This window comes from Alligator sinensis, unplaced genomic scaffold (assembly GCF_000455745.1).
Source record: "Alligator sinensis unplaced genomic scaffold, ASM45574v1 scaffold962_1, whole genome shotgun sequence".
NCBI lineage: Eukaryota > Metazoa > Chordata > Crocodylia > Alligatoridae > Alligator > Alligator sinensis.
Genome location: NW_005842404.1, coordinates 188125 through 215498, shown reverse-complemented (window position 1 = coordinate 215498; position 27374 = coordinate 188125). Strand labels below are relative to the sequence as shown.

At 42.2% G+C, this 27374-nt stretch overlaps 1 protein-coding gene across 4 annotated transcripts; it reads left to right on the top strand.

Annotated features, from left to right (window-relative positions):
• The first annotated feature begins 1076 nt into the window (after positions 1 to 1076).
• Positions 1077 to 27374, top strand: CEP57L1 (centrosomal protein 57 like 1). 4 transcript variants are annotated; one of them, XM_025211410.1, is made up of 11 exons: positions 1077 to 1152; positions 13554 to 13698; positions 15888 to 16070; positions 17198 to 17319; positions 18407 to 18523; positions 18810 to 18887; positions 20917 to 21012; positions 22002 to 22079; positions 22197 to 22426; positions 24582 to 24726; positions 26323 to 27374. In XM_025211410.1, the coding sequence occupies exons 2-11, from the start codon at positions 13557 to 13559 to the stop codon at positions 26545 to 26547; spliced, it is 1416 nt and encodes a 471-aa protein (XP_025067195.1). In that variant the 5' UTR covers positions 1077 to 1152; positions 13554 to 13556; the 3' UTR covers positions 26548 to 27374. The 4 variants fall into 4 exon arrangements, with proteins under 4 accessions (XP_025067195.1, XP_006029978.1, XP_014378346.1 ...); XM_006029916.3 differs by lacking the exon at positions 1077 to 1152 and adding an exon at positions 1881 to 1910; XM_006029917.3 differs by lacking the exon at positions 1077 to 1152 and adding an exon at positions 2282 to 2299.

The window sequence follows — 27374 nt, the reverse complement described above, 5'->3', positions numbered from 1 at the left end:
TAGATTTGCCTATTATAGATTAACCAAAGCAGATAAATATAGCCCAAGGTTTTGTGGGCCCAAACTCACTTTGTCAGATGTACTGACTATTTTGGTTAGTTTATAAGGGGCAAATCTACCCTGCCTTCTCCCATTGGGAGTCTGACCTGAACTCTTTTGTTCTGTGAGGGAGGTGAATGCAAGTGGAAACCTCAAACTTCCCTAATGGAGGTGAATGTCATCTCTATTGTGATGTTGTGTGCTCAAATAACACATCAGTTAGAAAGGTGTCTCCATAACAGAAAAAAAAATGAATTTGTGCCTTCCTTTGAGGCACAAGATGTCCTGAAATTTGTATCTCTTCTTCCCCATCCCATCCCATAACATCCCTTCCTTGCCACCCTACTTATTTTAGAGATGCCTGAAATGTCAAATCTGGCTTCTTTTAAGTTGGTTTACCTATATTCTGTCAATGGGATGGGGTGTTTGCATTAAAAAAAAAATCTTCCCCACTTAATCTAAACAGTTATTAACCAAATAAAGTATAGCATTTATACTTAAACATCACTTCCCCTAGGGAAGTTTTGTTTGTTTTCCAGTGGCAATATTTAACCAGCTAACAATAGGGAGCCTGCTGGGGAAACCTGGATAAATCAGATTTTTACTTCCAAGGCAAAACACTTTTCAGGATGGAAACAATTCCAGGTCCCTTTTACATACTGATTTGAAAAATGCCCAGCGTAACTTTTTCCCTTTTTTCCGTTGTTAAAAACATAAAGGTTATCTTCGAAAGTCCGGGCTTTGTTGTACTAGTGCCTGTAAAACATATAATAAGAAACAGTATCCTGTCCTGAGACACAGCAGACAAGAAGAACAAAGGATAAGATAAAGGGAATTAATCCTTGTTGTTGTTTTTGTGTAAGGCTAAGCACGTGGACACATTCTAGAACTGTGTTCCCTAAATGAGGTTGTGGCACTTAACAAATTCAATTATTATACTCAGGCTCAGACAGGAAGTAGATCTGAGATCCCTCAAAGAGGGGTTGCAAGGGAAAAAGGGAAAAAAATTGAGAATCTTTCTACCAGACCAGAGGCACCTTGCATCCTCTCTATTCCACTCTTATTGCAAGGACTGTCTGCAACCCCTCATCTTTCCTTCATACCAGGGGCCCTGTGAGTACCTGATATCCCGGACCCTATTCCCTCCATGCCAATGACTCTGTATATCCCACTCTTTCTCATTTGTTCCATTCTTTCTCTTTCAGGATGTAAACATTTCTAAACTGTATTACTAAAATGGTGTGGAGGTGATTATGTTTAAATGTAATTAGCAACTGCTATCCCCTGGCTTTTTGCTCTTCAGCCAGTTACAGAGGTGGTTAGCAAAGTCAAAGGCTTCAGACACCGGGCTGCCTGCAGACATTTAAAAAAAGGAAAACAAAACAAAAAAAACACACTTTACCAGAAGAAGCAGCACGTTACTTCAGCCTGGCCCCACAGCACCTGTATAGATCAGGTGCTTTGGCAGGGCTTTTTGGCACTTTTATCTAAAAGCAGTTCAATTAGCTATTAGATAAAAGTGCCAAAAAGCCCCACTAAAGTGCCAGATCTATACAGACATTGAGCAAGCTGGGTCTAACTAATGCAATGACTCTTCTGGCATGTGCTGGGCTCAGCGTGGGGGTGTACCAAGTTTAGAGTAAAGTGCTACTTTTTTCTTTTTTATGTCTGCAAGCAGCTCAGGAATTTGTTTTCTGTCATTTCTTCTTTTGTTCTTTTCTCTCCAATTTTTACCCAAATTTAGTACGTTCTGGCAGTTTATGCCCAATTTTCTCTAAAACTTTGAAATTGATTGTAACTATGTTCTCACTTTTTTGACTACAGAAAAATAATAGAGTAGTGGTCACCAACCTGGGGGTCCTGATCTACAGGTAGGTCCTGGAGTCTCTTTTGGTAGATCCTGGGATGCAGGACAGCTGGGCATGCATGGTTCATCTGACCAGCAGGTCAGTCTGTCGGGGAGGGAAGGGGCGAGGGGCCAGACTGAGGCCCCCATGGTGAGCAACTGACTGTGAGGCCCAGCCAGGAGCAGGGGAGGGTAAGTGGGGCCCCAGTCTGACTGGATGGTGGCTCCTCCAGGGATGTAGGGGGCTCCCTACCCATCTCTGCAGGGTTGAAGGCAGCAGAGGCTGCTGCCGCTGCACCTCAAGTCCCGCTGCAGCTGACCACATATGGGCATGGTTCGGTTCAGCTCAGCAGAGGGGACTCACATGGGGGCGGCCGTGGCCCGTCTGGGAAAATCTGGTCATCCAGAAACAAGGTGGGGAGGCGGACACTGTCACTGGGCACAGCTTGGCAGAGGCTCTGAGGGCCCATGCCCTGCTCCCCCGCCTGTGCTTGGGGTGCAGTGGGTAGCCCACAGCAGCAGCCACCTCATCCCAAGCACAGGTGGCAGGGCATGGGCCCCCCGGGGCCTTCTGCAGGCTGTATCCAGCAGTGGAAGACCCCCGCCATGCGCCCCTGGACTGCAGAGACTTCCGGACCAGACCCGGCCAGGCCGGGGCCCAACACCACGTTCCACTGGCTGCTGGATGGGCGTGGCTCAGTGCACAGAAGTGGAATCAGGTGTGGGGGAGCGGTAGATCCTGGGGTGACCTTTAGTTCCAAAAAGTGACCTTCACCATAACAAGTTTGGAGACCTCTAAAATAGAGCAATTCTTCTGTTGCAGAGTGTGTAAGGTCCACACCTGGATGAACTAAGTTAGATTGGTCGGCCATTTTTAACATGATCTAACCTCCCCCTCACCTCCCTTAATGTCTGTATGAACCCCTAGTGTAGAGTGGTTCTTGATTGTATAGAAATTTGTTACAAACAAATAATGGGACAGTTTGTGTCTGAATTGATGTTGGTTTCTTAAATTGTTCTTAACCTATTGGACTGAACACAATAGATTTATCTGGAGACTATATTAACAGGCCCAGTTATTGTTAATAGGACTATGTGTTGTTGGTTTAATTTAACTTATTCATGTGTTTGATACAAATACCTGGATGAAACCTTTAGTGCTGTAGCTGTATTTTTACATGAAAACAGAGAGGATAATTTATTACCCATTATAAGCAATATTAGGTTCTTGAAAATAGACCCTCTGCCTACATACTTATATTGACAAAGCCTCTTGGTAGAGATATAGCTGATAGAGGGAGTTTCTGCTGGCATAGCTACACCACCTCTCAAACCAACATCTTATAAAGCTGGCACAAGCAGTTTTTCGCTGGTATACTATGTCTACTTCAGGGGTTTTGCCAGCATAGCTATATCTGTTGTAGGGGTTGTCAGGTAAACTAGCAAGACTTTATAGTGTAGATCCAGCATCATTAACTTTCAAATGTTAAACTGAACATGAAATACTGGTTTTAAATATAACAGTGGTTTAAAAAGCTTGCTTGAGTGAGTTTTTCCTGATGGGACTGAGGGGCATCATCTGCAAGATCTGTTCTATCCCCTAAGAAACATAGGCTACTTGCAGATGTTAAAAAACCCCCTGTGAGCCCCCTATGAAATCTATGAATGCTTCCATGCCAAGCCCAGCACATGCCCAGAAGAGGCAGCGTATTAGTTGGACTCGGCTTGCCTGACATCTGTATAGATTGGCCGCTTTAGTGTGGAGCTTTTTTGGTGCTTTGATCTAATAGCGGATTGATTTATCTAGTAGCTGATAGTTCTCAGCCATTTTCAAAGATTATCAAATTTCTTTTGTTTGGGTAGGGGAAAACATTTCTACTGGTGCAAAATTATGGAAGCAATAACATGGCTACCGTGTAAGTATCTTTTATGATCGTCTCTGAATCAGGAGTTACCAAATCCCTCTGCAGTTCATGACTTCCTGCAAAATGCTCTTCCTTCTTAATCGTGAACATGAAAAAAATCCCCACCCCTCCTCCCTTGGAAACTAAGGGAAATGCTTGTATGGAAAAAAGCGTTTTAGGAGAATTATTAAGTTGGCTAGAAGTCCATTAAATGAAACATAGCATCTGGAAATAAAGAAGAGAGCCAGCTCTCTTCAGAGTACACATGAGACACAAATTATGTTCTGAAAATCTGAATTAATTTTTAGTGTTAAAAAAGTAGTTTTATATCCTTTCTATGCTCAGGCTCCCAAATTTGTAATCACCAGTGGAACTGCAATGGTGAAAGACTTAGTATGCACATGCATGCACACCAAAAGATGCTAGCGTAGACACAGCTTCTGACTCTCCAGGCAAAGGATTCTGATGGCTTTGGTTCCTATGGGTTTTTGAGGCAAAAATATAACTGATTGCCTAATCTTGGAAATGTTATGCTGCTGTAGCTACTGTACTGAACATTGATAAATGCTAGTTATTTGCTGAGTAAGAAGCTAAATAAATAGAGGCTGAACACCTTCTAGTGCTAGTCGGAAGGCTAAGAATAGTAAGAAATAAAAATGTTGCTTTTCTTTATAAAGAATGGAGCTTCATGTTTAGAGGGTATTGCTAAGCAGAGGTGTATGAGAGACAAACTAGCACTTCAGCAGGTTCCAAGATCAGCACTATTGGCATTCTCTCCCTTCTTAATGGGTAGCATGACTACAGCGGAGCACTGCTCCTGGATTTCACAGATAGGACCTTCCCACTCCTTCCCTTTTCTACATTTGCTTCTGGCTAGTAGGTCTTTGGTAAAAATGTGTCAAGCAGAGAATTATCTCCGGAAGGTGTCCCAAAATCTTGTAAATTTGAAACAGGTTATTCAGCTAGATTAAGTGTCCCTGTTTCTTGCACCATACAGGTGGGATTGTCTGCTATTGTATTTAATCTCTCTTTAGTAGTAATCTAGATTCTCTGAGGTTTTTTGTTTTGGAGGCATTCTTTTCAATGAAAGTGGCTTGTGGTCCAGTTTACTACAGATGACGTGGCTTGGCATCTCAGCATGTGTGCTGTAGCAGTGTTTTGTGTGAGAGCTTAAAACACAGTGGTTGTCTGTAGCAGTGAAACTGCATTGCAATGTTACGGTTTAACAAGCTGTCCAGAAAAGGCCTGTGACTTGTATACAATGCTGGACCAACTCTGCACCCCTCCTAGGGTGAGTTGGAAGAGTAGACAATGACTGTTTGGGTTTCCCAAGATATGGGACACAGCCAGTAAGCTCTGCTACATGCAAAGGGCTGGCTGAGTGTCTTCCAAAATCAAGCTGTATGCCTTGGAAAATGTGTGCACTAGATGACAGCATCTTTTGATAGAGGTTTAGGAGAGCGAAATTATCTGTTAGAAACTCCAAGAGGCTTCGACAACAGGATGCTGGCTGGGTTCTTAATATGCCCTCTGACACAGACGACTGGTAGGGGGGCACATAGCCCCCGAAAGTGCTGGGGGGCCCATTGATGCACCCCAACTCAGCACCGCTCAGGACAGGGCCAGGTGTGGAACCCGCCAGCCTGATTGTACGGCCAGGGACCGAGCTCTGCTTCTCTGCTCAGCCCCACCCTCCCTGACAGTGCTCTCGAGTGGGACTGGGCCCCCGAGAGAGCTTTTGGGCCTCCTCCCCCCCCGCCCCCCTCCATGGCCCAAAAGCTCCCTTGAAGCTATGCTTTCAGGCGTTGTGGCAGCCATTTTTTTCGCCGGGTTGTGTTTGCGGGTGTGGTGCCAGCCATTTGGCCCGCTGGCCTCTGCTTTCAGGCGTAGTGGCAGCCATTTTATCTCAAAGCAAAACTTGCCCAAAAGCGCAGCCAGAGTGGCCCCAGCTCCACTTGGGGGTTTTTTGAGTGGTTCTAAAGTGGAAAAGTTTGAGATTTGCTGATTCTTCTGGAGGGGGTATTAAGACAAAAAGGAAATCACTGACCATTCAGCTTGTAAGTAGGGAGCTCACAGAACATGGAAAACAGAAAAAAGCAATTTGAGCACTCACTGGGATGTTCACATTTACACTATTTGGATTCTAACCTTTAGTTCTCCTATGCTTTGTGCTAGATGGAAAAGGGAGAAGTCCATATCTCATTTAACCATCCAAAGCAACTAATACTAAAGGCTGCTTGCAGTTGTGTATTGTTTTGCCTCTTGTGCTTGTCCTGCCAAGAGAACATAAAATCTGAGGGTAGCTCAGGTCCTTTCACACACACCCTAAGTCCACGTTTCACTGTTGTCGGGTACTAATAATGTACCTTTCCTTTAGCTTTGCAGAATGGCAAAGAGAGAGTTGAGTTTGGACTTTTTCTGCTCAACGAAGGCCAAGACTCAGGCCCCCCCCCCGAGACTCCAGCCCCCAGCACAAGCAGTGCAGTTCTGAATTATGGTACTAGAAGCAGCCACAGTGAGAGTGACACTCCAGGTTGGGATGCCACATCATGCATAAGCACTCATACGGACAGTAGTACAGTTTCCAGTAGCAGAGACCCTTGCTTTGGGCCAGATGCAGCTTTGCAATATATTGAAGAAGGGCTATATCAGCCCATAATTGTGTTTCTAGGTACTCTGTCCAGCAATAAAATAAGAAAATTCAGAAAAGAATGGTACAGTGATCACAAATGACTTGAATACAGTGTCCGTCAGGACACAGCTTTCTGTTTCTGCTGCTGAGCATTTGGCAGTTCCCAAACAGGTGACCAAGCATTCCGAATTGTGGGTTTTAAATCATGGAAGAAAGCCAATGAAAGATTTCCTGAGCATTCAAGGTCTGAAGCACATCTCGAAGCTCTTGCTAAATGGCAGGGTTGGCTACAGGCCAGGAAAAGGGGGAATGCTGTCCAGGGTCTTGTGAACCCAGCATTTATTCCTGCCTGTGGCAGGGGGTCAGGCTAGATGATCTGTTCAGGTCCCTCCTGATCCTAGCTGCTATGAAACTATGAAACTTGACAGTCAGAGGAAAAAAACAGTGGATGAAAACTGAGCATACTTACAAACTGTAATTCAGACTGTGCTGTTTTGTGCTCGCCAAGGCATACCTTTGAAGGGACATGATGAGGGATCCGATTCCACAAATCAAGGAAACGTGTGGGAATTGATGAAGCTGCGTAGTGAAGGCAACACAGTGATTCAGCGGTTTATGATTTTCTGAGAGAAGTTTTTAACCTCCACCTCTAAGCGACACTGGTCAGGCCGCAGTTGGAGTACTGCGTCCAGTTCTGGGCGCCGCACTTCAGGAAGGATGTGGCCAGCATCGAGAGGGTCCAGAGGAGAGCCACTTGCATGATCAGGGGCAGCAAGGCAGGCCCTATGAGGAGAGGCTACGGGACCTGGACCTGTTCAGCCTTCACAAGAGAAGGCTGAGAGGGGACCTTGTGGCCGTCTATAAACTTACCGGGGGGACCAGAGGGAATTGAGTGAGACCCTGTTCCCCCGAGTGCCTCCTGGTGTAACAAGGAATAACGGCCACAAGTTGATTGAGAGTAGATTCAGGCTAGACATCAGGAGGCACTACTTCACAGTCAGGGCAGCTAGGATCTGGAACTAACTTCCAAGGGAAGTGGTGCTGGCTTCTACCTTAGGGGTCTTTAAAAGGAGGCTCGAAAACTACTTGACTGGGGTTATATGAGCTTAACTTAATGGGGGTCATATGAGCCCAGTATTCATTCCTGCCCAGCGCAGGGGGTCGGACTTGATGATCTGCTCAGGTTTCCTCCGACCCTACATCTACATCCACCTACCTACACAGCTCCTGTCAAAATGAAATACTTGAGATTATGGCTTCACAAGTCCAGAATTCAATAGTAAAGGAAGTAAAAGAAGCTGGAGTGTTTGCCATCATTGCAGATGAAACAATGGATCTCTCCAGGCATGAACAAGTCGCTCTCATACTATGATATGTAAACGATTTATTGGCTTCTATAGGATGCTGCAGACAGGTGGTGCTTCACTTGCCACACTAATCAAGACTGCTTTGTCAGATTTGGGACATGATATTTTGGCTTTAAGAGGTCAGTGCTATGATGGAGCTGAGAGGACCCTATAAATGTGTGGCTACACGGATACTTAGTGAGAATCCTTTAGCTTATTACGTTCGCTGCTATGCTCATATATTAAATCTGCATAGCGGATGTGGTTTCTTGTATTCTCTCTGTCCAGGATGCTTTCGCACTTCTCCACTAACTACAAACTTTCACTGAAAGAAGCACAAAGAGACATGCTATCCTTGGAAAAATAGGATCAGAAAGAAGACAATCAGAAACTGCTTCTTTTTCTGGTGGACCAGTATTTGTAAACTGCTCAGTGACACTCAATAGAACTGTCAAGTCGAGGCTATCAAAGCTCTTTTAGAAAATGTTGATGAAGTAGTTGAAGCTCTGGATGAAATTGAGCATGGGGGTTCAAAAGCTCGAGTTGAAGATTGTGTGCTTCTCTGACACCTGCAAGACTTCAACTTCCTGTACTGCATGCTGCTTATGAGGAGAGCGTTTATGCAAACCAGACACCTATCCAAACTTAATCAAAGGATTTTACATTTCATAGAGCAATAGTGATGGCCAAATCCACAGTGTCTGTACTGCAAGGACTGAGGGTTTGCATTCCAAGTATTCAACAATGCTAATGAACTGTGCCAGAAAAATGGGTATCCTGGACCTTGTGTCCCTCATAAAAGGGTTGTTCCCTGAAAACTGGGAGGAGGGGAAATGTCCTCCTTTGAGAAACCAGAGGACTATTACAGGACAGAAATACTATACAGAACTTTGGATACCCTTATTAGTGACATCAAAGACCGCTTCGCCGAGAATGACCTAAACATTTTCAAGTCTCTGAAAGATGTTCTGTCTTCTGAGACCCCATCAGAGGAAAGTATAGGCACTATTTCCAAAACTTACAGGATTGCTCAAGAGGATCTGAGGTCTGAAATCAACATGTTTTCCAGATTGTTTGAAATTCATGGCAGTGCCGGCACAAGTAGTGAAGCGGAGCACCCCCAACTTGAAAGAAGAGTGAAGTTATTTCATGAAATGTTACTGCGTGATACCCTTCCAAAACTGGGAAACCTTTTCATACTTTACCTAACTATCGCAGTTACTACAGCATCAGCAGAGAGAAGCTTTTCTTTATTGCAGCAGCTGAAAATTTACCTGAGGACTAAGATGGCAGATGGTCGTGTTTCTAACCTGGGAATACTACAGACTGAAAAACAAGCTATCAACATACCTGACATTGCACAGTTTACCAACAAAAAGGAGGGCCTCTGAACCAGCAATGCTGGGAAAACTTGTTCTAGGAACTTGTTTCATCTTTGATCTTTTTTCCCCCAAAATTAATGATAGTTTGGGGATTTAATTTATATATGGCAAATGCCCCATTATATATATGGCAGCTTGTTTTTGCTACAAATTGCTTTATGTTCTTGTTAGATGGTTTCTTTTGTGATTCTTTTGTAAATTTATAAGTATTACTTTATCTAAACAGAAACTACATTGTTGCTGTGTGGAGTAGATATTGGTGCTGGCACTGAAAGTGATCTGACAGATGGTACACTTTCTGCTGGTTAGGGAAGAAGATGTCAGAGGGGACCCTGTTTCATTCTCTTGCATGATACCATGGCTATTAGATTATTGGTCCGTAATTCATTTGTTTTTATGTCATTTCAATGATCGTTTCTCATCCTATCTTTCATGAGACATTTGGCAACTACTAGTCCATTGAGTTGTTGGTATACGATTAAGACTTGATAATCCATAAAGATTTTCCTTTTTCTTCTCTTTGAATTCATTTTTGGACTTGGAATCTCGAAAGCAACCTCACTCTTTCTCAATGTGTTGCAATAAAAAAGCTTTTATCTTCAGAAGCTGTTCTAATTTTTGAAGTACAGCAGAGAATCAATGAATCAGGACCCCAGTTAAAAACTGATAAGGTTGAATTTGAAGCACAAGGCCTTGTAAGTTCTTGGAAATAGTTCAGGTATTCACAGATCATCGAAAACAGTGAGCAATTTAAATTATACAAAATTAGGTTTATGCTTTTGGGATTAAAACTTTTTAAAAATGTACACCTTTAAGAGAGTAGTTCTGGCTATCCATTTCACGATGTAGTTACAGGAATTGTTTATAGATTCTCCAAGCAACCAGTGGCTATGACAGCAAGCTGTAGCTTTAGTGATGAATTCATAATACCCCATAGTCTTGCTGAAAAAATGTTTGAGTATAACACCATGAAAAACATTGATCGTACATGCCTGAAGAATGGTTAACATGGTTAAATTAAGGAATAGGGCTAAAGCAACAAACAATCTTATGACTCAAATGGTGGTGGGTGTCTGGTAGCTTCTTGCTTCCATGATTTTGCTGGTCACCCAGGGGGGCTAGGAAGATTGGTTTGTTTAGGGGCTTATTTTTCTTTTTGGTCTAATTTTCTAGTCCCCCACCCCCTCCCACTCTGTTCTGTGCATTTCCTTCGTTTTCTGCCCTCTAAAGCACTGAGACATTGGCCGCAGCCAATGTCTGCAGGTGTGGAGATTCTCCTGCCAGTCCTTTGCAAGCTCACGTTTCAGGCTAGTGACCCTGTTCTTGTGCTTGGGGTCATACTGATGCTGTAATCTGCCGTTACAAAGGAATGTTAATCTCGGTCAGGTAGGCAGAACCCCCAACAATCTTTGCCATCCATTTAGCATGGAGCACCGTACTTTTCCTAGGATCTTCTGAGGCTATATTAACCAACTACTTGCCTGTCATTGCAGTGGCAGGGTATTGGCAGTACCTTCATCCCTGCTTTATACTTGTGGCATGATATAGGCTGTTCTTACACGTTTGGACTACTTTGCCTTGTAGTTGCTTGTAAGGCAGGGGCAGGCAATTATTTTGGGCAGACGGCCGCTTACTGAGTTTTGGCAAGCCAGCGAGGGCTGCATGATAGGCAACTGGGGGCGCACAAATATTAATTTTCTAAATTTTTTAGGGGCCCCGTGGGCCAGATAGAATGGCCTGGCGGGCCACATCCAGCCCCCGGACCACATTTTGTCCACCCCTGATGTAAGGGGTTGAAGTGGCAATTTGGGGGATTCCTTGGGGAAATGATTGCTTACAAACACAAAGGACTAGACTTTATGGCCCAGGAGAGGCCCCATTCAGTCCTATGCTGCTATCCAGTATCAGTAATCCAACACTACTGAAAAAAAAAAATTCTATCTCACATTTTTCCTTTAGTTGGTGAATTACATAACTGCTAGCCAGTGTTTGTCATTCTGTTTTTATTTTAAGTAAGAGGCAAGGATTTATTAGTGTGATATCTTTTACTGGGCCAGCTGTTTAGTTGAGAAAGAGTTAAACAAGCTTTTGAATGCAAGACAGTCTTTGTCAGGTCTGATTAGACCAGGAGTGGGCAAAGTCTGAGCCATGGGCCGGATTGGGCCGGCAGCAGACTCTATTTCCCACCAGCCCCAGCTCCCAGCTGGTTTCGAGTGAGACTGCGGGAGCATGGGGTGTGACAGCGCAGGGCCGCAGAACTCGGGCTCTGCCCCAGCCTGGCTCAACCCTGCACTGTCATGCCCCCGCGCTCCTGGGGTCTCCACGGAGACTGGACAGGAGCCCTGTGGGCAGGGCATGTGGCTAGGCAGGGGTCTGCTCTGGGGCCAGAGTCGGGATCTTGCGGCAGTGACAGCACGGGGTGGGGCTGTGGCAAAGCCACGATCCACAGCCCACGTGCCCCTGTGATGAGTGCGGGTTACATGGGCAGGGGTGTGCAGGCAGTGGATTATGGTTCCTCCTGGGCCCTGTCCCACATTGTCACTGCCGCAAGATCCTGACTGCAGAGCATGTCCTCTCCCAGCCATGTGCCCCGCTTGTGCCTCTCTGGGCCGGTTTCCGTAGGGTCCCCAGGAATGCAGGGCCTTGACAGTGTGGGGTCGGGCTGAGGCAGAGCCCCGGATCTGTGGCCCTGCAGCCCTGTGCTGTCACACCCTTGCACTCCTGGGGTCTCCACGGAGACCGGCCAGGAGCCGGGCCTGCTGGAAAATGGCATCCGGCCGCTGGTGGATCTGCCATTTTGCCTACCCCAGATTAGACCCAGCCAGGCACAGCCTACTAAAGAATGAGCAATTCCTGGCTCATTCTTCGTCAAGTCTGATCAGAATATCTTGCATGCAAAAGCTTGTCTAACTATCCCAAGTACACAGTTGGTCCAATAAAAAATATCACCTAAGGAAATCCTTGCCTCTTGCATAATTATGGCTGTTAAGTGTCAGAGTTGGATTTAAGTGAGTTATCCTGGAGTAGAAATCAAAACTCGTGGAAGAGGTGATATCTTTATTAGACCAACTAGATATTCGCAAACAAATTATTTTATAAGTATAAATTATTATATTATAAAATAATTTGTTTGCAAATATCTAGTTGGTTTAATAAACGATATTGTCTCTTCCACAAGTTTTGATACCTTTTGCCTCTAAGCCAATACAGCTACAACCTGGATGGATACCTTCTCCTGGAGTAAACATTTTTGACTGAGCTCTAGTTGTCAACTTTCCTGATAGTTTTATCAGCCTAAATCATGGTGTACAACCTTAGCTGCATGCTGAACATGGGATGGGGACCCTTCTAGTTCATAATGGAAATGTTCTTGAGAAATAATGTCTCATAAAGTAAAATGTGTAATGGTCCTGTGTTGGGTTGTACTAAGTGGAAATATTCATTGTATTGGTAGAAAAATTGCACGCAAAACAAACAAATAAGCCAGGTCTTTTTTCTGCTTGGCCCTGGTTAAGTTTCATGTTTCCCTTTTATAAGATGCACATTGGAGCCTATGGAGGGTAGCACTGATAATATAAATAGGAAAACTCCAAGGGGGCTTTGCAGTGCCATGCAATGTTACACTTTTGTGTGTGCAAATACGATTCACAAGATAAACCCAGAGATTTCAAAGTGTTAAAAAAAACTCCTGACTTCTTGTGGTCTTTCTGAGTCCTTTGCAACAGAAGAATTGTTCTATTATTTTTATGTAGTGAAAAAAGTGAAAAAAAAAGAGCGAAAATTTTCTGAGGGGTGCCTTGAATCTAAAAAAAAATTGAGAACCATTGATATAAGGTGTCAATGGAAGCTATAGACTTCGTATTATAAATGGAATAAGGCTGCATGAAAAGGTGGTATAAAGGGAATATATTGGTTATTTTAATTGTGATCTTCCTGACAGTGTAGTGACAAGGACTTGCTTGATGTTTTATTTAACTCAAAATACTTAATTTGATTTAAAGCAAGGTTGTCTTAACTCCTAAATGGTTGGGGACCATCTACTGTATGGGCTTCCCTACTGCATGTGCTCCCATGTGCCCCCCCCCTCCCCAGATCTCTGAGCCTTGGGGTCCCAAGCCCCATGGGCTGTACTACCCTGCTCCCAGGGATGGGGACAGTAGGCAAAAGTCAGAGGAGAGTAGGAAGAGAACCTGGCTGCAGTAACAGCTGAAACAGTGCAGGGAGCAGCAGCTCTGTGAGAGCCCTGGGTCTGTAATTTAACCCATGCAGCCTGCCCATGGGCTGTGTTGGATAACCCTGACTTAAAGTAAACAGGAATTGCTAATGCTATACCTTGAGCTAGTTGTCGGCAGGATAATAGTTCATTTAAGAAAAAAATGGCATTGCATATCTTTCCTTTTGCAGACCATGGATTCTGAATCAAAACACAGTTTCATAGGAAGTTTTCTTCAGCCTCCAGATAAGAGCAAGTATTCTACCTTTGCTCACAGAAAATCAAAGAAATTAACAACTGCTATGGGAGACCTGCCTTCTGGTCCAGACAATCAAGGTAAATGGAGGTGGCAGGGGGGAACAACAATAACTGAAATTCTTGGTTTGAAATCTATTAAGTAAGCTAAACAAGGTAAGTTTTCACAGGACAGCAGGACTTTTAAATGATCAGATAGACATTTGGATAAGATGGCTTTCAAAGAGAATATAGTTTCTCCTTCCATAGCTATGGCTGTATAATGAAAACTATTGAAAAATCAGGTCCTAGATGTTAATTTTTTACCTTGAAAATTGTCAGGTGAGGAAAATGCTTTATAGTTGCAGAAACAATTCGTTTATTTTTTTTCTATTAAATTTTTAACATTACCAAAAAAAAAGACTACAATTGCAACTTCATAATAAATTTGGTCCCTAATGTTATCTGGTCCTAAAATTCTGCTTTTAAATTTCTGTAGCAAACTATCACTGGTAATAAGCAAATGTACTGGAAATTCTGATTTGGCTCAATACTCTTTCAATACTGTCAGGTTGAAAAATGTCAGCCCTTGAAAGTCTTCTAAAATGTTTAACTTTCCCTTGTGTCCTTAGTTTGTCCAAACAAACAACATTATATCACAACGTTTGAAACATAGGTATGTTGTAAGGCAGATTCATGAAAGAAACTATTTAACATTATACTGTTCTTGCCATAAGGAGGAAAATGCCATTATTTTAAGCACTAGAAGCACTTCTGTCAACTTTTTGAAAGCAGACATTAAGGGGAGAGGGAGCAGAAATAGAGAATGTCTCTGTCAAATTTCTAGATAATGCAAACTGCTTTTCAAAAGTGAGAGAAAAATCTATTATCTGGTTTAGTTTTAGTTTTTCCTGCAGTACCTATGAAATGCATCCTTGATGTAAAGGAAATGTACACAGTTCCTGTTCAAGAACAGTGGAAAGACATAGTATTAATAAGGGGTTCACTGATAAAGATTTTCTTGGCCAATACCGATAGCCAATTATTAACCAGCCTTATCGGCTAATACCGATCTCATAACCTACTTATAGGAATGCAGCCAGGCACCATGGAGAACAGTGCCTTGCAAGTAACTTTGTGGAGGGGAAGAGGCATGGGGGGGGGGAAGTGGTGGAAGGGGGTGCAGATCAAGGTCCCCACAGTGAGGGAGAGAGGGGGGCAGGGGCTGGGGATGGGGGCATTGCCCAGCCAGAGTGGTGAGTGGAACCCATGGCAGGGAGAGTGGTGGAGCCGTAGGCAGCTTGTCCAGGGGATCAGCATCCCAGCGCTTAAAAATGGCGGAGCTGAGTGGGGTGAGGACAGATGCGGGTTGCTTGCTGTGGGCTCGGGGCTCTCTGCTTTGCTGCCTTTGCCCCAGGAGCCCCAACTGGCCTTGTGTCTCCTGCCCGCCTAGCAGCGGAAAGTGCAACGTGCTGCCCTCACTGCTGCCAGGTGGGCAGGGAAGGCACAACTGACGTGCGGCTCCTGGGGTAGAGGCAGGAGAGTGGAGAGTTCCGAGCCCACAGTGGGCAGCCAGCATCTGCCCCGCGTACAAATCTTGGGGTGAGACGGGACACATGCCCCCCCTGCCTCCCTTGGGGTGTGCACGCAGTGGCAGGGAGCCGCCCCCCTGGTCCCCACCCTCCCTGTGCCCCCTGGATGAGCTGCCCACACCTCTGAGCTGCTCCCTACCCTGGGTCTAGTCACAGCCCTGGCTGGGCAGTGCCCCCAATCCCTGTCCCACTCCTTCCCTCACCGTGGGGGCCTTGATCTGCCCCACCCTCATGCCCACTTCCCGTCCACAAACTTACCTGCAAGGGCGCTGCTCTTCACGCTGCCTGGCTGCATTCCTGGCCATGTCCAGAGGCCCTGGTCAGAAGGGATATTATATTTATTGGTGCCATTACCGGCTACACCGGCCAAAAAAAGTCAATTGCCGATAATTTAATTTTAGTGCCAATCCAATATGGTACTGATATATCGGTGTACCTCTAGTATTAATACTGTTTTTACATAGTTTTTAAGATCATAACTTGTATATTTACAAAAAAATATTTGAGAAACAAATCAAAAGTTTTCAAAACAAATTAAGACTCTTACCAGAAATATATATTGTTATTTCATAATGCTAACTGTTGGTGGGGAATCATTACAATTTTTATGGTTTAACACTGAAAAAATAAATGCTGTTGCTACACTGCAGTGTACAGACCCATTGTTAAGGCTTCATTTGTCATTGTTGAATTGTTCAGTAGCTCTGATGGCAGCTCTGAAAACTCTTCAGGAAAAGATCCATCGTTTAGAGTTGGAGAGGTCGCAGGCTGAAGAGAACCTGAGCAGTCTTTCTGTAGAGGCTGCTCAGTACAAAAAAGCCTTGCACCATGAATCCTGTGAGAGAGATATCACCCATCAGGAACTGATGCAACAGAAAAAAGGTATTTTTTTTCCAGGAGTTGTGAAAGAATGACATGCATCTGTTATACTTCTGAATTGAACAACTGAGCAAGTTTGTTTTGACCAGCTGCTATTTAATTCAGACTTTGGTTTCAGTAAGAAGTACCTTCCTTCCAAGTCATGATACCGTGACAATTCAAGTCCTTATTTTGTTTTTGACAAGTTAATTTTTTAATTATAGTAAAACAATATTTGGTTACTTGAAAACTTGGTGCCAAATAAACAGACTTTAGATAATGCACATTGTATTAAAAAACAGAGAGAATGATGTGCACGCGTGCATGTTGCATGCGCACATGTGCGTGTGAGAACATGGTTATTTCACTTCAAACTCTGAAGGTTTGGGCTCCCAAAATTTTTCATCAGTCTCTTTGCTGATCTTCTTTGAACTCTACCACTGAAATTCCTAAACTGGACCAAACGCTGCTATTTGCCACCACTAAGTGCTACCTGTTTAGCACTCCAGTCTGGCAAAGAGTGCTGCTGGGAAAGGAGGGAAGGAGCTGGATTCTAACTGGAGTTTTTTATACCAGCATAAATTCAAGTAAGCCAGTAGCTAATTCCATATGTATGTAACAATGATTCTCAGCCGTGGCACCGTGGAGTGCCTTAAGATCTTTTCAAGGGGGACCCCAGGTGCCACACAATCTTAATACTCTTAGGTGTGTAAACATGATTCACAGATTAACCCCAGACATTTCAAACAGGAATCCATAATGTTAAAAACAGTCTGATGTTGTAGTCTTTCTGAGTTTTTTCAACAGAAACACTGCTGTATTATTTTTCTGTAGTCAAAAAAACAAGCAAAAACTAAGAGCGTTTTTTGAAGGGTGCCTTGAGTCTAAGAAGGTTGAGACCACCGATATATAATATAAAAATCACACTCCTGTGGGAGGCAGTTCAGGGCCTGAAATTGGAAACCCATCTTGAATCTTGTACACATACTGTTGTTAAATATCTAAACTGCTTGATTTGTGTAGCTCCCAAACTACTCTCCTGTGCCCCTTTTAAATTGTAAAGAATTCAACCTCTCTTAACACCATGAGGGAATGAGTTGTCTATCTGTATGACCCCAACTACTCTTCTCTGTCTTTGTGTCTTTTCATAGATGTAAGCATGCAGTTAAGCGCAGCCCAATCACGCTGCTCCCTACTGGAGAAACAGCTGGATTACATGAGAAAAATGGTTTTCAGTGCAGAGCAAGAAAAGAAAATGGTTTTACAGCAACAGGTGAAGCCATTTAATGTAACATATGGAGCAATGTATTAGCACAATATTGTAGAAAGATTAAGACTTTAAAACCTGTGCTTTCTGCGTGTCACTTCTCCCTCCTTCCCCCGCTGTGTGAGTTGGTAGTGACTAAAAGTGATTACAGTGTGGGGTGACTGATCTGTGAATTGCACAAAATGGTTCACTAGCTTTGGTAAGGTTCCTAGTAAGTAGGCACATGGCATTGGGAAAAGGCAAGAATACTTTCATGGAGGCAGCTCTTGGCAGATCCGATGTAAAGTGGCCAAGGACTGCAAGAACAACACGGCGCAACTTGTTTTCCTAATTCTAAAAGTTTAGGTCTAGGAAAACTAGCAAATGCCTTCCCTTACTAATCCACATTTAGGCAAATACAGAGATACTGAATATTTGCTGCTGCAGGTAGTCTGGAGCCCTAGACCAGGACTAACTGGTGGCCTACAGGCTGCATATGGCCTTCAAGGGGTTAATATGCAACCCGCCCCTCCCCAGGGCTCCTGCCCTAATGCTGCTCCCCTTGTTCTGGCTGATGCTGCACCCAGGGTCTCAAGGCTCCCCATCCTTCTCTCAGCTTTCACTTCCTGCTCTGACTGCAGGGGGCAAGGCGGCCCAGTCCATAGCACCTGTGCATGGAGTTGAGGGCAGATGGAAGTGGGTGCTGTCTGCGTATACAGTGCAGCAGGGTGGGGGGGGTACAGCCTGGGAGCCCCTGGCTTACACTAATGAAGCCCCTGGGGGTGTGGTCCTTGCTAGTGTGGTCCCCAGCCACTTAGAGGTTGGACAGCCCTGCCTTAGACAGTTATCTTCGAGGTTCGTGCAGTAGAGCTGATAGATCTTATTGAAGCCCAGCAGTAGCTCTGCTGTAGGTCTGTTGCTGCCTATATTCTGCACATTGGGTGGACAAAACTGACTGCTTGAAACTGAAGTCAGCTTTGTCTTTACAATATTTCATGGCCTGGGATTTCATACTTGTAAGCTATTTAAACCAGTATACTGTAGTGTGTTATTTTTTAGTGTCTGAAAATATTTAAATCAGATGCCAAATTTAAGTTTGGCTTTCTTTTTGCAGACCCAGCTTCAAAAGGAGAAAAATCAGAATCAGATGGAGCTACATGCAAAACTTGAAAAGCTTGAAGTACTAGAAAAAGAGTGCTTCAAACTTACCACTACTCAGAAAACTGCAGAAGTAAGCAAGCCTGAGGTGACAATCTGCAGTTACAGTTCACTTCGGAAAACTTTTTGCAAAGGTTACCAGTTGCACTAAGTTTCAGAGAGTATCTGTGATGCCTGTACTCCTTCAGTGGAGCTCGGATCACAACATTTGCTTTTCCTGGCTCTTCCTGTATTAGCCTTATTTCCTACAGGTCTTTCAGTTCTGTCCTACAAAATTCTTTCAGTTTGGTTTGTTCAAAATTTGAAATAGTTTACAGTTTAGTACATTTTAGTTGAACAGTCTTGTATCTTCATTTGAGGACAAGATCAAACAGTTGGAGGAAAAGCTTCGTGAAGAAGAGCATCAACGTAAGTTAATACAAGACAAGGCAGCTCAGGTAAGATAGCCGATTTGACTATTGCAGAAGAAGTCCATTCCCTTTATTCAAGGCACTTCTTTTTTTTCTTACTCATTTAGTTAGGAAGAATTATTTAGCATGAATTATACAAAATGACAAACTTTGGTTTTACCTAGTAAAAAAGGATTTACACAGTTTCTGTAGATGAGGATGTGCTTTGTGTCATGCACAAAGAATACAACTCATTCACCAAAAATGTCTGAGAGTCAGGAACGAACTTCCTGATAACTTGTAAGTACATCAGGTAATTTTAACTAATTAATGAGCAGACAGATTTTAAGAAATATGGCATCCAAAATCAGGTGTCTTGGAGGAGGAAGGAGGAGTGTCTTGAGTTATCTTAATGGAATGAGAGTCCCTTCCAACTTCACATGTAGTTCATACATATTGCAAACTAATACAGCAACTCCTTGCTTAACGTAGCTATGTTCTTGAAAAATGCGACTTTAAATGAAATGATGTTAAGTAAATCCAATTATATCACAGTAATTACTTACTAGCAGGTGGTGGCCAAACAACATTATAGCCGAACATTGCGCAACTTTAAACAAATATGTTCTCTAATAGATCAGCGATGTAATAACAAAACAATGTTAACCAGGACGACATTAAGTGAGGAGTACCTGTACATTTGACTGCTTGAAGACTTCATAGTCATGATTGTCACTATTAGTCAGTGACAGTTTCTTTAGCAGAATTTGAAAAAAAATGTGTTTCCTATAGAGAACTGCATGAAGAACTTCTGTGCTGTGAGTGGGAGGGTGGGGTAGATGGAGTGCTCAGTTTTGTTGCATGGTGTGTCATTTACTCATCAGGAACAAATAAACAGCAGCCATTTTACAAGTTCATCTTTGTTATGCCCTCTCAGCCTCTCTCTCCGAGACTAATAAAAGGTAACAAATGTTTTGTAGAGGGTAATACTTTGTGGGATGCTCTGTAACAAGAGTACACGAGTTGAATAAGCACTGAAAGAACCTAAAAATAAGTGAAGCTGGCATTTTTAGCATCTTTCACCACTGCTGTCACCTCCTGTAGCAGTTATGATGCAACTTCACTGACTTCCATCTGTCAGAAGACAGAATAAGCCCACAGATTGCAACCCATATGTCTTCCCACTAGAGCTTCACTGAATACCACAGTCCAAAAAATACACAAACTACTGTGTTTCTCTTAGAACAGGTTTTACTGCCACATGAGCAGAAAGCCCAGTAAGAATGTCTGATTGTCAGAAAATGGTAAACTAATAACTGTTGGCAAGTGTCTGTATCACGACTTTGCCAGATAGACTCATTGAGCTCAAGAAACTGCTTTTGTGCAGTAGGCTGAGCTGTCTGCTAATACTGGAATCCTCTTACTCTACTCCAGCTTTGTTAAGATATGGCTGTGGGATGGGAAACATCATCCTTTATCTGTCACTTGTCATATGACCTCCTCAGCCTTCTCTTTCTTCATGCTGACTGAAGCACCTGGCTGTAGTCTGAGCATCTTATCATTTAGCCAGGTCTTATATATTCAAATATATGAGGCCTTGTTCTTTCAAAGCTGAAATGGTAGCAACTTTATCAGATGCTGGCTCTGTATCTACAGTATTAATTGTAGAGCAATATCTAGAAAAACCTTGTCTTGACCGATGAAAGTGATGCTAAATGTTGCACACATGGTCTAGGCTCTCCATTCTTCTGCTGTTCTGAGTCACAGAGATTGAAAGGGATCATAGTTCCACAAAGTCTCTTTTCCACTGCAAAATTAAACTATCTTAACAACCAAATGGTGATAGTTGAAAGATGCACTGGCTGCAGCTTGATTTGGGAATGGGGACTTTTGAAACCATACTGGAAGACCATACTCTATCACATCTCACACTGTTGAATCCCCATGCAAGGGTCATGTCTGTAAGAAGCACAGTAATTCCCATAATTAATTCCTTCCCTCATTTGGATGAAGACCCAGTTGAACTGAGCTATTTTAGCATGTAACTTTTTCTTTTTCATTTTTTTTTTAATTATAGCTTCAAACAGGACTTGAGATCAATAGAATTCTGATGTCTTCAGTTTCATCTCAAAATGAACCAAAAAGGAAAAATAGGAGGAAGAAAACAGTAAAGGTAATGTGACAGGTGCTACTGGCACCTGGGTGTCTTGCTGGAGTAGACTTTGATCCACACGATCTCACTGGAGAAGATGTGGAGGGAATTGTTCTATCCATTCTCTGCATTCTGTTGCTGACTTCTGAGATATAACCAGCTGCATAGCTTTCTTTATAGAGAACTAAGGTGTTTAAACTAAACCCAGGTACATAAGACATGGTATTGCCAGAGAACTTTACACACCTGGTCATTTGGGCTGGTAATAAAAGGAGGATGCTACCCACGTTGCTCCCTTGTGTACTCCTGGGTACAAAAACTGATATACACCTTAACCACATGAGCCCACATAGCTCCTGTGACTAATATGGACCTTTGACCTTGACTGACTGGTAATCAAAACAACTTGATTTAGAATTTTTTTTAAGACAACGTAGCAAGTGTCTTACTGAAGTCCAGTAAAAATCACTCACTGCAGCTACCACTGCTGCAGCTCTGTTTAAAAAAAAAAAAAGAAATAGGAAAAAAATACTCTAATTCAGAATTAATACTGGATTTATTTACTTTAAACACAGTCTACTGGTGACTTGTCCAGTTACGTGAATCTGTTTGGGTAGCTTTTACTATTCCCTGTCTTAATGTTGAGAATTTTTCCTCTACTAGGGAAAAGCAGGTAAAGATGTAATGCCCATTAAAGAGACAGATTGAAAAGCTGTATTTCAGTGGCTATTCACATGCAAGTTTTGTATACAATGCCTTGCTGCTGAAATGCAGTTTGGTCTTGTTCTTGCTGGGAGGTAAAAACCTACTGATATTTTTATTTGTATTATGACAGCTCCCTAAATGGATTGCTCCATGTCTGAGGCTCTTTTGTGCTAGATACTGTGTAGTCACCAAAATAAGTTGATCTATGCTCCAAAATGCTTCCAGTCTTATTTGTTAGAGTAAATTTAAGATTGCTTGGTTCAATAAACTCTGTTTCTTCCCTGTTCCTGTCGTCTGTCTATTAGAAAAACCCTAGCCTCAAGAAAGTGACTCCACCACAATTTTATGTTAAGACTGGAGTGCTGCCATTTGTGGCTGGGAAGGTGAGTCTGAGTGACTACATATTCTCACTAAACAAATGTCATCTTCTTTAAAATGAACACTATTCTTTCATTGCATTCATTATAGCTGCTTACAAAAGCTTACCCTTCTTTCTTAAGTCTGCCAGCTCCAGCCATTCTGTTAGTGCAAATGTACAAAGCGTCTTGCATATGATGAAATATCGCAGTCCATGCGTCTCATCACAGTATCCAGAAAAGGCTGAATGCAGAGTTTCCAGAAGAACTATTGCTTCCAAATCAGTGTCATCCTGTTCCACATCTTCTTCTGTCACTGAAAATCTCTCTGACCTTTTGTTGGCAATACAGGATGAGCTGGGTCAAATGAGCTTGTAAGTATGAACCTAAGAACTATTTTCCAGAGGACAAAAGAAGTGTGGTACTGTGAGCACACATGACTTCCAGCTGCAGCCCTACGGGAGTTGCTGAGATGCTATACTAGATCTAGCTTTTGAGGGTATAAAAATACTTCTGGATGGGGTTTGAAGTGTACCTGGCAAGTAAAGATTTGTTTCTTTGGGGAGGTTTTTGTTTTGGGCTCATGGGCAGAAGAAGTTTTGTTACCTTTTTTTAACCTAGTCCCTTCCAAGCAGCAGTTACAGCTGCAGCAAACTTAAAATTCAGCCTGAAGGATCCCCTCTTCTTTAGCCCTGTGATGCATGATAGAAAAGCCTCTTAGTTGAGGACTATTTCCCCTGAAAAGTAGGGATGCTGTTCATTTTGCCCTTATTGGAAAGGTAAGGTATGTACTTCACAGTTAGTCCAAGTGATTGGTACCTGGGTCTGAGGGTGCAGGTCAGCCCCTAGACTGAGTAGAAGCATCACCCTGCAAAGTGCTGCTTGCATACTGTATTCTTATTGTTGCTGCACTTGCCTGTGTATCTGAAGGTATATCCCATGGTTCTCTGTGTTAAGACATTCTTCTATTCTTTCCCTGTTAATTGCAGCAAAATTTCATAGATTTCATAGACATCAGGGCTGGAAGGGACCTCGGAAGATCATCGAGTCCAGCCCCCGCCCAAAGGGCAGGAAGTCAGCTGGGGTCATAGGATCCCAGCAAGATAAGCATCCAGTTTCATCTTGAAGGTGTTATTGGTCTTGAAGGTGACCAGTTATTTGCTGGTCTTTTAAAGGAGTTGTGGAAATGTATTGGGAAATGATCAGGTCTTGAATGATCTTGTGTTCTGACTGCTCCTGTCTGAGCTAAAACACAGCTTGGGTTTTAACTAATATCCCTAGATAGAAAAGCAAGCATGGATTCAAAGCACAAATAAGAATGTATTTGAGGGTTTTGTGTCCTGAGGGCTGAGGAGGTTGGCAACAATGTGTAGAAATGTTGGTTAAAACTACATTGTAGATGCACCCACTTGGACTAACAAGGAGCTGTGGTCTGGAATAGAAGCAGGTTGTTAGGCCAAAAAAAGACTCCTTTACTAGTTTGAAATCCTTGGTTTCTTGTCAAATCTGTCAAGTCCTTGATGCTTGGAGCCACTCGCATATACTTAATAACTGAATTTTGAAATGCATGTGTAGGTTCAGAAGACCTGGCTTATAAATAATACTGAAATTAGAATTGTGGGTCCTCCTTTTAAGGGAGGCAGCATTGGGTTAATCTAAACTGCTTACTGCTTCATAGCCATAAGTATGCAAAGAATTGTTTTTGTATTTGTGCTACTTGGATGAAAAACTACTTTATAGGAGCAACTGGGCTGGAGAAAACAATTGTTACCCATTTTCAATAGCGCTTGTAATGTGCTAAGCATTTTACAAGCAGAAAAGAAGTCATGGTACAAGCCATAATGATGAATAATCAGAAAGCATGTTATTGTTTATAACTGGTGCACAGTTTTACTCTGTCTGTTAGGCAGCTAGCTCTAGCCCATTCTTTGTCTTGTTTGTAGAATGAAATAATTGGCACCTGTATTTTACCACACTGCTTGCCAGGAACAACAAGCCTTGGTGGTGCTGTTCCTGTTGAGTAAAAGCCTTAATTTGACTAATTTGTTGGAAAAAAAACTGTGACTTCCATTAGGGATCCTAAAATGAGGTTTTGTGGATTAAATTAAACTCTGACTCTGAGGTAATTTGGGTGGGGGTTGGGACCAGTGCTTTTGGTTTGTATTGACTGTTTATTTGAACAGGATTTTTAATTTCTTGCATTCCAATTTACCATTGTGTATGATGCTGCCATGCTCTCAAACAGTCATGGTTATTATTTGTTACTCTGGAAATGGCTTGCAATACATATGCAAAAAAAGCACATTAATTGATTACAGACTTATGGAAAAATGGGACTTTTTATCACTGTAATAGTACTTGCCTGGGATGTTCAGACTACTTCTGTGTGAGGAAATCATGACTGATGTTTTATCTCACAAAGAAACCTCTTAGAATTTAAACTCATTCAGTAGATTAAATGTGTAAAAGAAGAATGTTATGGAAATATCCCACGAGCACTACATATATAGTATTTTTGCTTCTAATCAGTGAACATCAAGAACTCGTGAAGCAGATACAGGAAACTGAGAACTGTGAAGTTCGCGAAGACCTTGAACGTGAATTGGATTGTCTGGTAAAGCGAATGGAGATTAAAGGCGATCAAATATCCAAGTTGAAAAAACACCAAGCCAGTGTAAGGAAGTGAATCTTAAATAATTTAATTAAGGGGTAGAGGAAATACTGCAATGGAGTTATTTTTCATCTATTGCCTATATTTAAAATCTTGTTGACACCCACAGGTCAGTATATTGAAACATGAATGCCTAAAATGTTGCAACTAATTAGGTGTCTATTTGCCTCCAATTCCTATCTCTGAAATCAGTTCACTTATGTATATTTTCATATATGGCTGCCTAACGCGCGTGCACACACACGCGCACCCTGCACACACACATTTTCTATATGCATTTGGGAATTAGAACCAGTATTTTCAAATATGGATGCCTAAATAATGCACACGTATATATGTATGTAGCCACACACACACACACACACACACACACACACACACACACACACATTTATGGAAGTACGCACGCACGCACGTGTGCATTATACATGTTTTAGGCACCCATATTTGAAAACACTGGTTCTAATTCCCAAATTAGCTAACATTTCCCCTTTAAAATGGGCTGGGTGAGGAGCTGCTGTGGGCCTGGGGTCTTGAGGCAGGGACAACATAGTCCAGAGCTGGGGCAGAATTGAAATCTGCTGCCCGCACATTAGAGCAACCCCCCGCCCAGCTGTGTGTCTTGCCAGTGCTGCTGGGGCTGGTCTCCATGGAAACCCTGGTCCATTTGTCATGGCCCTGCTGCTGCAAGGGTCTCCATAGAAACTGGCTACAGTGATGCAGGCAGGGGCTGCTGGGAAATGGAGTCCAGATGCTGGCCAGATCCACCGTTTTGTCCACCCCTGATTTACAGCATCTCAAATATTCTTCTGTTTACAGTGTGTAAAATGATAGGGCCCCACCCCTCTCTCCCTCTCTTTAATATGAAAAGAACCAGGAAAAGCTGTATTTTTCCAACTTTTTCCTTCCTTGTTCCTCTTTGATGCCAACATATGTAGGGTCACATATGAACTTGTCATAATTCAAACAGTAAGCTGTACTTCCATTTCATAAGCAGTGATGTTCGCTAGGATGCATGGCAGAATTCTTTATCCTTACTAAAGGATTTAATGTCTGAATCTGCATGTTGACCACTTTAAAAATGCAACCTGTATTCTCCCTGCTGGAGTGACCTTTCATGAAGATTTCATGGTATAAACACAAATCAAGACACATGCCAGTCACTTCTGAATGTCAGACATTTTATAGCAATATCAACCTTATGATATTTGTTCTTATAATGAGCCAAGAGAAATGCTGAGGCTTTATGGCTAAAATCTAGATACAATAGCTAAACTATCTAGAAAGAAGCTATAACTGTGTGATAAATAACAGAATCTAAAGCAGAAGAGGCTGTCAGGGCTAGGTTTTTGGATGAGACAGAGTTCTTCTCTCATGCAAACTTTTACATCTTAAATATTGCAGGAAAAAACCTAACTTTATATTTCAAAAGTATATTTCTAATGCTTGCTGTTCCTAGAGAAATACATCTAGTATATCTTTTCATGGGGTAACCTTTAATGTTATTTGGTGTTTGAAAATACGTCTAATGTCATGTGAGGAGGATCTCTTTCCAATGTCTGTTGTGAACATAAAACTGCACACAATCTTTCCCTTTAGGTTCAGAAATTAAGAGAAAAGGCTCAGAAATTGAAGAGAGAGGCAGCTCGTGTCAAACTCAAATCTGATGATATGGAAGGAATAAAAGAGATTCCAGTTACTCCAAAGGAAAATGATTCTATATCGTGTCCAGGACAAAAAAGCAAAAGCTCTCTTCAGCTGTTGAAAAATATGCAGAAACTTCAGTCTACACTCAAGAAAGATGATATTATGTGGGAACAATAGTTTTAAATTTTATATTGGCAGTGCCTTTAGCTGGCATCTTCAAACACTGTATGAAAGTTCATAGGCTTTAGATTTAACAAATACTAGAATTAATTCAATGTTCTTGGCAAATCTATAAAATGTGTTGTGCAATGTCTAAAGTATATGTTAATGTAATAGTCAGTAGTCAATTTCAGTTCTGTAAATTAAGAGATTTAGATTGAACAAACCAACCACCCTGTAGCTATGCAGATATTTTAAATAAAGTCATTTTTAATTGTTTGTTTCATGAAATATCTACTAATGGCTTTTGTATGTTTCTTTTCATGATTTTTGTTTGCTTTTTTAACTTGTCAAAATAAAACTCAAGATTTCTCATGTTGCATATAATTTTTATAGCATACAGTATTTTATTCTCTTTCCTCAAACTGATATTATTTGTTTTGAAGAGGAAGGAGAGTCCAAAGTGGAGCCAAAACTCATGACTCAGTGCAGAAGGACATACTGTACTAATCCTGCTTCCCTCATCTTAAAGGGCCAAAACTCTAATTAAAATCAATAGTAGAGTTCCTTTTGTAAAGTTTTGAAGATTCAGATCTTTACAACCAAGTCAAACAAATTACTATAATTGTCTGTCTCTTGTGATATATGCATATTAATTAATGTATTTTCATGTATTCATTAAATGATGTGGAAAATAGTTTTGAAAGTGGGGTAAAAGGTGAGAGAACTCTTCTGTGTTTTTTGAAGGTATTTTTTAATTTTGTTTTATATGTCCTATCACCACCTTTAAAATATGCTATGGGTTCTTCAAAGAAAATAAAGACACATGTATACATTTAATCCTG

Coding starts and splice junctions, on each gene's coding strand:
- CEP57L1 (XM_025211410.1), top strand. CDS start 13,557: ATGGATTCTGAATCAAAACACAGTTTCATAGGAAGTTTTCTTCAGCCT. Junction 18,888..20,916: donor TACAAGACAAGGCAGCTCAG/GTAAGATAGCCG, acceptor TTTTAATTATAG/CTTCAAACAGGACTTGAGAT. Junction 24,727..26,322: donor TGAAAAAACACCAAGCCAGT/GTAAGGAAGTGA, acceptor CTTTCCCTTTAG/GTTCAGAAATTAAGAGAAAA.